The sequence below is a fragment of the Astyanax mexicanus genome, chromosome 10 (genome assembly GCF_023375975.1).
Source record: "Astyanax mexicanus isolate ESR-SI-001 chromosome 10, AstMex3_surface, whole genome shotgun sequence".
Lineage (NCBI taxonomy): Eukaryota > Metazoa > Chordata > Actinopteri > Characiformes > Acestrorhamphidae > Astyanax > Astyanax mexicanus.
In genome coordinates, this window is record NC_064417.1 from 35,199,667 (window position 1) to 35,211,471 (window position 11,805).

At 37.6% G+C, this 11,805-nt stretch overlaps 1 protein-coding gene across 1 annotated transcript; it reads left to right on the plus strand.

Moving 5' to 3' along the window:
- The first annotated feature begins 3,686 nt into the window (after nucleotides 1-3,686).
- On the plus strand, nucleotides 3,687-9,984 carry ppp1r3ab (protein phosphatase 1, regulatory subunit 3Ab). Its single transcript, XM_015606777.3, has 4 exons — nucleotides 3,687-4,733; nucleotides 4,913-4,965; nucleotides 5,041-5,123; nucleotides 5,884-9,984. Exons 1-4 carry the CDS (start codon nucleotides 3,955-3,957, stop codon nucleotides 9,472-9,474), a joined length of 4,506 nt encoding a protein of 1,501 aa, XP_015462263.3. The 5' UTR covers nucleotides 3,687-3,954; the 3' UTR covers nucleotides 9,475-9,984.
- The last annotated feature ends 1,821 nt before the right edge of the window (nucleotides 9,985-11,805 follow it).

An 11,805-nucleotide genomic window follows, 5' to 3' on the forward strand; every position in this document is an offset into this window, starting at 1 on the left:
CAGCCTCACAAACCGGTCACTGAGGGACAGACTGTGGTGGATGCCGTTTTTTCCAGCATTGGTGTCTGGTCTTAAAGTACAGGACGTGCTCTTCATTAAACTCAGGGTCCAATCACTTCCATGGCCACGTGTAATGGTTGTATAAAACCAAGCACGAAGGCATGAAATAGGTTTCTGTGGCCAAGCAGCTGAATCCAAGTTTCACATCACCAAATGCAATGCAGATGAGTGGATACTTTTGGCAATATAGTATAGCTGTAGATAACATATTGAGCTTTCTGGAGGCCGTAGATAGGGCAGACAGAGCAATGAAGGGAAAGGAAACATTAAAGGACATCTTAGATTTAGATTTTAGATTTTAGATTTTTCAAAAACATACTGTGCTGTTTTAGGTTCTGTTTGCTTCTGTTAAGCCAGGCGGACACTGTGCGATTTTAGCCCGATTTTAAGCCCGATCTGGTCGGATGCGACTGAATTTCATGATCGGCCGAATTTTAGCTTGATCTTGCATCGTTTGTGGTGCAGTGTGAGAGGGGAAGCGATGTCCGATTAATTGCCCATACGAGCTGCGAATGAGCAGTCGGAGGCGACCAGGGATTTCTGACATGCCAGAAATTTTGGTCGCTTGTCTCACAGTGTGAGCTATTTTGCGGACGATTTCTTAACGTCACGACCTGTTTTCCCAAAAATCTGCACAGTAACTATAAATTATTATTAGTCATATTTTTTTCTGTCAGTTATAAGGATTAATATTTATGTTCGGTACACAGACTTATAGCTTAATATAGCAGACACAGGCATTCTGCTGTTTGATAATTTCAACAGATGCTTATTCTCAGTCAATAGCTGGAGTTTTTGAAAAGATAAATTAAAAGAGAAAATAACTTTGACAAACATAAATTTATTTTATTTCACTTTGCTATTATATCTGAAAAATAAAGCACATTGTCAGCGTCTGGTGCTGCCCGTCAATTATATAAAACTTAAAACATGCACAGAAATATAAAGCTATATTTTATAATTTGTTTCTTTTCGCCAGGGCAAATTTATTCAAATTATAAATATATTAATTTATTAATTAAAATCTGTCCAGTGCTCCAGAATATTAGCCATGCAAAGCCAGCTTAGCACAGCGCGTGGCATTGCGCGTGGCATTGCGCGCAGAATAACCTCTGTCTTCTAAAATAAACGTTTTAATAAATAAGGTCGGAGAAGTGTAGTAAAATTAATGCTATTAAACTTACTAAAGCTAATAAATGTACTGATAATTAATCAAGATAAATCGGACAAAATGCGCTGCGCCTCTCTCTCGCTCTCTTTCGCAGCGCAGAGCTGAATTCAGCGGGAGGCTACAGATAATATAAAACTCAGTTCAGTTGAATAAAAATAAGCAAGGGCCTGTAAGTACAAGCAAAGGACCTGTAAGTAAATATTGTCAAATATAAAGAATAGTTTGAGGTTTTGGTGAGCTGTTTTCATGATTTGAAACTGAAACTAACTGAAACTTTGATTATTCTGCAGAAAGCCTGGGTTATTTTAAACGAATTTTTAATGAGTTTATATTTTATATTTTGTATTTATTCATTTTAATTATTTTTCTTCTTTTATTAATCAAATCATTAAATATATATCTTCATAAGATATACACTTTTTTACCTTATGTCAATTTTTATGATCTTTTTAACAGGTCCTATTTTTCCTTTTTTACGTATATATTTTATTCGTCTATAATAAATGTCCGTTTTTATTTCTATTTTAATCCCTTTTAAACTGTTAATGCTCAGCGGCACTGTAAATGAGGGTCCCTATCCAGTGTGAATAATCGATTGCTTGTTTAATATTCAGTGTTGCAAAACCAGTTTTTACATAAACAATAAACAGAATAAAAAATAAAATTATTTTATTTTATTTAAGCTGCTGGTGTTTCTTTCGCAGCCTGACGCGCAGTCATTTTTCTATGAGCTCTCCTTCTGTAAAACGGACAACCCGTAGAGTCCACGTCGCCTCAGCCACCTGCGAGTCCATGTACGTCTCTTCCGTGGACTTTCAGCGCACAACAGGGCACAAATAAGCAAAGCTAAGCGCTTTCTTTTGCAAGGCGTTGTGTTGAAGCGAGAGTTTGTACGCAAAGAAAGCTCCGCCTACGGGCTGCGTTTAGACGTGCAGTGTAAGCTCCCCGTCGCAGCAGGTCAGTCGGACTGTACAGTGTGTGCAGATGAATCGCAGGCGTTGTTCATACACGACAAACGATTCAAACGTGCAGTTTGAGCTCTCCAGAACGCATCCGATTACAAAAATCGCACAGTGTCCGCCTGGCTTTAGAAAGAAGCCTTGTCCTGTTTGCGTTCATCCCTCTGCACCATCTCCACATCATCTCTTCTTTTACTTTTTTCATTTTCTCTCCTCTTCCTCTTCCTATCTTCACTTTTCCTGATATCAAATCTCTTTAAGGTGTCTTTATTCCTTCTCTCACATACACAGTCTACACTGCTACAAAGCATAATGTTTTCAGAATCCTGGAGCATTCATACTGCCATTCTTGCAATACATGAGCCTTGCTGCATTCAGTTATGATATTTTTTTTCTCTTTTTCATTTCACCTGTCTGATTTTGTGAAACATTGGTGTAAAAAGTAAAAATCAAGCACTAAATGTAGAGTTTAATCAGTGTGAATGAAAGTCTTTAGTTATTAAACTCTGACACTAATAAGACAAATTAAGAGCATTTTTTTATTGTCTTGTCATGGTGTCATACACTGAACTGACATTTCTCTTCAAGAAAACATTTTGGTTTTACATATTTCAATCCTATATTAAACATTACTCAGAATTCTGTGATTCTCTGTTGAGAGCTTATCAGACACATTTACTCCTCAGCAAAACAACTGCTTTTATTAATAGCTGAGTATATATTTATAAAATGGAACAAATGGTAGGATACTTTCAGGATCAGAGGGAGCGAAATAACAGCAATATGAAGCAAATTCTGTTAAGCTTATATAATAACATTTTTAGTTTTTACTTTAAGTAGTGTTTCTCGCTCCAATTAATTATATTTAAAAAACATGTCCTTAAAAGTTATTTTGCTTGTTTTTTTTTATTTAACAATGTCTTGTGATTGAACCTAACATTTTATGAATAATTAAGAAAAAAAAACATGTATTAAAATGTATATATGCAAAAAAAAATAGAATAGAGTTCATTAACATTGGGCATTACTGAATTTAGTGCCAGTAATGACGTGATACAAATTGTCTTTGAGGAGAAAAAGATGGGCAGAGGATCTTTATATTGTAACAAATGAAACCACATGGATGAGGGTTTACTTTTGCAAGCCTATGTCACTACTATGACACTTCAAAATGGAGTTATAATCACATATGACACCTAAAACTTTACTGTGTGAAACGGAATCCTTATTTTAAAATGCAAATCACGTCATTAACTTTACTTGGCTTGGAAGCAAATGGGATGACCCATCACACTGTGGGAACCTGTATTATGTCAGACAAATCCATATTCCATATTACACACTTTTTAAAAATAGAAGTCAAAATGACCATACAGACTGTTATCAGCAGGAAGTCCAAATACCAGTAGTTTGAGTTTTGTATAATATAGATTTTTTAAGCTAATAATAAGGGTAACTGGTTAGATGTGTGACGTATGGATGATGTGAAAAAGTAACAAATGGTTCCACCTTGGGGAAAATTCACCCTCTCACTAAATGGCAGAAGCTAGTTTGGGGGTCTGTGTCACTGTTAACGTTTATGTGTGACGTGTTTGTAAGTTATATTTACAGCATTCCCCCTGAGCCTTAGCTGCATAGTTTGGAGCTCTATTAATAGTGCTGGCTTCTTGCTACAATGTCAAACGTAACTTGATTCGGTCTGCTAAGTCACACAGTGTTGTGTGTCAGCTGTTGGCCACCTCCGGTTCTCTCTCACTCTGCCTGATGGAGCCAGCAGTGGAAGAAGTGTGGAGCTCCGGCCGAGACGGGTCCAATCTTCTGGGCCTGCCGGGGCCTTGCCCCTGGGATGACGATGACGAGCCCCTAGGTCTGGGGGGCATCAAACCCAAATCCTCTCCCATCCCAAGACGCCGGAGCTCAGAGTTTTCATGCTCTGATGATGAATCGCAGCCTCCGCCATCCAGCAGCCGCAGGGTATCTTTTGCAGATGCCTTCGGCCTGAGTCTGGTCTCAGTCAAGAAGTTTGATTCCTGGGGTGTGTGTGGCCCCTCAGATCCACTGGAGGGGGATCTCAATGAGGTGAAAGAGTATTTCCTGTCCCAGCTCTTCACCCCTCCATCTACGCAACAAGAACTGATCCAGAAGGTTCAGGAGAATAAGCTGGAGCTGGAGAGTCTGGAGCTTCTTCCTGGCACCACCACACTCAAAGGCATCATTCGTGTGCTCAATCTGAGTTTTGAAAAGATGGTCTACATCCGCACCTCTTTGGACTGTTGGAGCAGTCATTTTGATTTGCTGGCAGAGTATATTCCTGGGTTGAGTGGTGATGATACGGACTGCTTTTCCTTCAGGCTCACGCTGGTCCCTCCATTTGGGGAACAAGGAGCCAGGGTGGATTTCTGCCTTCGATATGAAACACCTTGTGGAACTTTCTGGTCCAACAACAAAGGCCAGAACTATGTTTTGTTTTGCCATGAAAGGAGACAAGAACAAGGTCAGAATGAGAAGAAACACACTAAGAAAAGCTGTCTGAAGTCAACCAGGTGAGACAACAAAGGAACAAGTTGAACACTTTAATTGATGTGTAGACATTCCTATTCCGATTCCTAATAATGAATATCTTGCATCATTAGAGAGGATACCCATTTAACATTTTATGTTATACAATAATGTATTTAAACAACATAGGTCCCATTAATTAATCCCTGAAATTTTCTTTCAGCCATGACTGTTCCTCTGAGTCCAGTTCTACCTCGAACACAGAGGAAATTCCAGGTAGTATTTTTAATCAGTTGGTACTCTTTGGTTCAGTGTTTGATTTAGATACATAACAATATTTTATCTTCTCAGAAATAATCCTAAACTGTGGGATGGCAGCTCTTGCTGAACCTGTCAAAGAGGACAAAATACAAGAGGAAAGCAGTAAGCTGCAGGTCAGTTCAAATACATTTACCATATCAGCACTGTCTTCATAAACCCTCTTCAGGAAGAATAAAAAAATATTGCACAGAAAAAAATATCCAGATTTCAGCAGGAGTTAATAAAATATCTTGTATTTGTAAAATATAATAATGTTATTTTGGACAACTACAGACTCAAAATCCAAAATTAAAAACCAGCAAACATGGAGATACAAGTTTTTTTTTAAATGACAGTGAATATCCCAGTATCCACTAGTTAGATTAAAGTGTTCCACAGGGAGTGTTAACTTAGAAAAATCTAATATTTTTAAGAATACAAGTAATTTTTTCTAAGATTATCTAATGAGGATAAAGGTCACATATAGGCTGCAAGTGTAAATAAAGAAGCCTGACACGGGAGGGGCTTGTACAGGACGCATGGGAATGTTGTGACACTGTGATCCTGCCTGCCCTTTTTCTAAGGGAATGTCATGTGACTTTTAATGCTCTCACAAGTTTGCCTTGACATACTGTATCAATGGGCTAACTTAGACATAGAGGTTGCATTCCTTTTGGACCACTAGTTTATTTTAATAACTCAAGGACATTTATTTATGTGTTATAACTGTGACCACAAGAAATTATAGACTACTGATACAGTGGGAAGTGAGGTTCACTATCAAAAGAAACAAGTATGAAAAACATAAAGTAATATATCATGAACTGGTCTTAATAACTATTTACTTGCATCACAGCATCAAACCTAACTAACATCTTATTTCTCCACAATCAGGAGGAAACCATTCGTAACCGCAGTAAGAGAAGCAGGAGAAAAGCTGCACGACTGGCAAAAGTGAAACAATACTTTGCTGAAAGAGAGGAAAAGGACATCCAGCAGTTTGATAAAGACTCCATTGAAGCAGCTGTAAAGGTGAATGTGGAAAATCCTGTTCCAGAAGAAGTGGAGGCACCTTTAAACCTTTCAACACCTCAAAAAGATGCATTGACAGAGATGCAGGACAGTGTCTCGCTTTCACCTGCTGAGGAAATTAAGATGCAAAAATGTACCTCAACTTCTGTGGATACTGATAGCAAACAAGTTCCTCCTGCCAATATTCAAACACAGGACAAGGAAAATATTCCAGCAAGCCACTGTGAACTAACAACTTGCATATCTCAGGCAGTGCTGTCCCCTGTGGATTCTGTAAACTCTAATAAATCAGCGGTGAGCTCTGTCAGCTCTGTCTCGCAAGCACTGGAAAACAGCCAAAACAAAGAGACACTTACAGGGCAGACAGCTTCGGTCTCACAGCAACCTCTTGAGTGCCAGACCTATGAAACATCTATTAACAAAAATGTTGAAAAAGCATGGGAATGCTTCGAAAAAGGTGCTATGGGAAGAATGGGGAGCACAATGGACATAAGAATGGGTGAGGACACAACCAGCAGTGAAGATGACATAAAACACAAAGACATCTTAGAAAATAAGCCAGACATTCAACCATCTGGCCATAACTTCACTTTTGAGACAATAGTGGCTCCTCTTTACCACCAAGTTTTTGAGAGGATGGAAAGTGAGAGAAGAGACTTTATAAACACAAAATTCAATGCTGGAAGGTCAGCTAGAAAATGGGAAGATGAATGTCTGAGAACAGTCACGTACCAGAGTTATCCCAGGACACAAAGCCCTGAAACAAGGCCAAATTCATGCATCTCGAAAAAACATGATCTTAATGATGGGTATTATGGGACCTGCAGAGATCTCTGTCCAACTGATTTATTTAACACAAAGAACACCACAAAGGAACCACCATCTGGCACCAATGTAAACAGACAACTTGCAAAAATGGAGACCCCCTTTCATGATCTCTCGGTAACGGACAAAATGGAGCCCCCAGTGAATAGTAATGTCCCAGAACCGAAAATGTCCACACACAAACAACAGTTATCAAACAGCCTGCCATTACAACTAGAATGTTTGAACTTGACATCCTTGAGTTCTCTGGCAGAGTGCATACCTAATCAAAAAGAAGAAGAACAAAATCAGGAAAGAATAAATGTACACAGTGAATGCTGTTTGCCTGATAGCACTTTAGAAGATCCATCACAGAACGCAAGCTTTCAGAGCAAATGTCCTCCAGAAGATCCACAGCAAGAGGATATATCTGTAGATTACATGGTTTTAACCACACAGCCTGACTTATACAGAGCAAATGTCAAGACATCACCCACAGACAGCTCAGCCACCCACATATCCTTTGAAACTGGGCTTAGCACGGAGCTCACCAAGATACAAGGCATAGAGGCCAAATCACTGCAATGCCAATGTTCAGAGGGGACACAAACACCCATGGAATCTACTTTTAATGAAATACTGCCTAGCAGCAAGTGTCTGGAAGAAAGCCACAGACTCATTCCAGACTCTTCTTCATTCTATACTCATATTACCTCAAACGTCATGTCTAACTTTAACCAAGATGAAGCTTCAGAACCGTCTCAGAATCTGACTTCACTGACCCCCATACAAATGCCAGACTTCACTTCATTCGAGGAAAGCCAAAAAGCAGCTGGCACTAGACCCGTCCAGTTTCAAAGTATAGAGGTCACAGATCTTACACAGGGTATAGAAAACACAAGTGAAATTATTGATGGTATTTCCTGTCATGTTGGCAAGGACACTAAAACAAACAGTGATAGAAATAAAGAAACAGATGATTTAGAAAGAACACATATAATCCTACAAGACAATACTCTGGACAGGACTTTATTACACCCTCTACCCTCCGGTAAAGAACTGTCAAGTGTTTCTAAAAGTGTACTACAAGAAAAAGAGGCTGATATCTTTAATGAACACAAACATGTAGAGTATATTGATGAGAAAAAGGACCTGAAATCAACAGACAAGGAAGAATACCAAACAATGCAAGTTTCAGAGGAAGCAAAAGAGTTAGACAAGCTGAAATTACAGCCACAAGAAGTAGTAGAAGAACCAATACAAAAAGAAAATAAAGAACAAAGTGAAAATGAACAACAGGATGTACCTAAAGAAGAAGAGAAACAATTCCTAAACCTAAAACATGAAGGAAAAGAGGAACAAAGGCAAGAAGAACAGAAAGAACAAACACATGAATATAAACAACAAGAAGAATATGAAGAACAGAACCTAGAAGAACAAGAAGATCAAGGAGAACAGAAAGAGCAAGATAAGGAGGAAGAACTAGAAGAAGGTGAGGAAGAACTAGAACAAGAACAGCAAATTGATGAAAAGGAAGAACTAGAAGAATGGGAGGAGGAACTAGAACAACAACAAAGTGATGAAGAGGAAGAACTAGAAGAACAACAACAAAGTGATAAAGAAGAAGAACTAGAAGAACAACAACAAATTGAAGAAAAGGAAGAATTGGTGAATAATGATACTTTTGAAGATGAATTACTCTACATAGATGATGATGATGAGGAAGATGCAGAAAAGGAAACAATATTAAAAGATTCACAACAGTATTTTGAAGAATGGGAAAGAGAAGAAGATCTTCATTCTCTTATAGTAGAGGTGGAGGAGCAGGACATCATCTGCAGAGTGAGCACTGTAGGTACTTTAGAAAACACAACTAGAGCAGATTCCATAAAGGAGGTACACCCACAGATCAGACAGGAGCTGCAAAAGGAAGAGCAAACTGTTAGTGGAGAAAAAGGGATCCAGTGGGATACAGATTCTTCAAAGCATGCTCTGACAGGAAATCATGATACAACATTTAGTGACACAGTAATGCTCATCAACAAAGAAGAAGAAGTGTGCTTTCAAACAAATGAACAACAAGTTACAAAGGATGCTGCTGCGGAGGTCAACAAACTGCAGGAGAACTTGAAGGGCGTACGTAATCAGAGTGAGAAGAATGTGGGTGAGGATACATCCACAGAATCTCTATCTGATGAAGAAATGGACCTGTATCTTCATCAACTAAAGATCAGCCAAAAGCCAGGAGTAAAAGACACAGTTTCCAGTGGGAACTACTGCAGGAGGTCATCTCTGAGGACAATGCATTCACGTATGCCTTCCATCTCAGAATCTGTGGATGAGGACCAGCCAAATGCCTCACTGGAAGATCTGACAAATGAGGAGATGACAGAACTAGAGAAGGCCACATTGCCTTTAGTTGATGAAGAGGAAGAGATGCTTCGGCGCAATGTACTCTGGTGGAGAGAGTTCTTTTCCTCTGATAACATGTCAAAAATGATCGGGTGCACTTTCTTGTTAGTTGTTTTTTTAGTTACGGCTTATTACTATGACTTTGTTGCATGTTTTGGGCTCTATTTGCTTGCCTTGTATTGGCTTTACTTTCGAGGTGAATCAGAACCTTTCAAAATCACACAACCTAATAGATAAGTATAATACAAAAGAGAGCTTCGGATTTTATGTGATGTTTTTGTATTTTCCTGTATTATTACATTTCTCCAGTCCTGTGAGCATACACTGACTACTATTCTCTAAATAGTGAAACACATGACAGAATTTGTATTAGAGGTGCTACAAGAACAGTTTTTATCCAAATTAAATGTTTTCTGAATGTATACCACAGCTCTGGAAAAAAATAAGAGACCACTTAGGAATGATGAGTTTCTTTGATTTAACCACATTTAAATCATGGAATATAATCAAGAGCAAAAAAAATATCCAAAATCACTGTGTAAGACTGGTGGAGGAAAACATGTCAAAATGCATAAAAACTGTGATTAAAAACCAAGGTTATTCCTCCAAATACTGATTTCTGAACTATTATCTTTATGAATTTGAACTTGTTTTTTTTTTGCATTATTTGGGGTCTGAAAGCTCTGCATATTTTTGTTATTTTAGCCATTTCTCATTTTCTGCAAATAAATGCTCTAAATGACAATATTTTTATTTGGAATTTGTGAGAATTGTTGTTCATAGTTTAAAATAATACAACAATGTTCATTTTACTCAAACATATACCTATACATAGTAAATTAAGAGATTCAGAAACTAAAGTAGTATCTTAATATTTTCCAGAGCTGTATGTCATTATGACCACTATATTTATGTCATTAATCATATTTTAATGATTATAATGTGCACCTGTGTATCTGTTTAGGTATACAATTTGTTTGGTGTTTCTTAATCATTTCCTTTTTAAAAAAGCATCTGTGGATTCACATGGGGAACAAAAGTCTGCATTAAAGATAGTTCAGGTCTTATATGGGTGAGATTCCCATAGAAACGTATTAGAATTGTTTTATAGTCAACTTGCAATGTCTAACTTGTTCACACATCTCTATAATATCATCACCATAATTTTGTAATACTATTGTAATGTGCTGTAATGTGATCTGCTAAAAAGCATGTAACACATTTGTGACCTTTAATGTGAAATTTATAGAGAAGAGTATGCACAGCACAGCTGCTGTCACCCGTCAGAGAGGTTCAGAGAAATCCTCCTGTGAGGATTAACGCTCTCTGAATGGCAAACATGATGACATTTCAGTCTCACAATGGAACAGCACTCATTGTACTTTTCGTCCCTAAAATGAAATGTTCCATCAAAGATACGTAGCTTAATATAACAATGTTCATTGTTAGTACATTGAAGAACAATATAGCTACCATAGAAATAGTAATGATACTGACATAAACTCGGGTATATCTACCATCAGATATCAGTATTTTATTTGTTCTTTAGTTTTATATTTTATTAACAGCACAGACCAGAATCACGGGGGGGGGTCAGTGTAAATCGACTGTAAATTTAGGAATTGAGTTATTAAATTCAGGGAATCGACTGTAAATTTAGCGACTAAGTTATTAAATTCAGGGAATCGACTGTGAATTTAGGGACTAAGTTATTAAATTCAGGGAATCGACTGTAAATTTTGGGATTAAATTTATGGATTTTTTATGGATATGAGTTTTTTTTTTTTCTAATTTTTCCAATTTAGCTGGGCCGATTGTTCCATCCATTCAGCTGCTGCTCAGCAGTATATTCCCATCACTAGTGTTGCCAGGAGAGTGAAGACTAGCACAGGCCTCCGCTGATACATGTGAAGCCATCCACCGCCTCTTTTCGAACTGCTGCTGATCAGCTCACAAACGCTTGTGTTAATTGACATCACCCTAGAAGTGAGAAGGGAAAGTGTGCCATCTACCCAGCTGAATTATTCAATTCAGGGAATGGACTGTTCAGTGAGGGGAATCATTTATTAAATTGAAATGGGCTGTTCCATTTAAGGAACGAGTAATTAAATTGAGGGAACTGAATGTTACATTTACAGAATAATTTATTCTTTGTTTGGGACGAACTGTTTAGTAAATTTTGGAATTTATAATTTAGGAAATTATTTTTGGACCTTTCTACTGGGCAGTTAAACTTACCTGTCAAGTCTCCTGTATATTACCCCTCTTTCCCGCCGTCCTCCCGTATTTGTATTTTCCCGTAAATTTCTTGTTTTATATTATAATTAACAAAAAAAAAACATTCCTGTTCCTCTCCAAACTAAAATATCACTAACCTCGCGAGAACTTCCACCCAGACTCGCAAGAAGAGAGAAGGCATTTCTGCCAAAAAACACTCATACACATACATATGTATAACACAATAACATAAAATAGAATTGTTAAATTTTAATATATATATATAATATAATAATTTATATAGTAATATTAATAACTACATACTATATCATGATACTATGACACTGAACC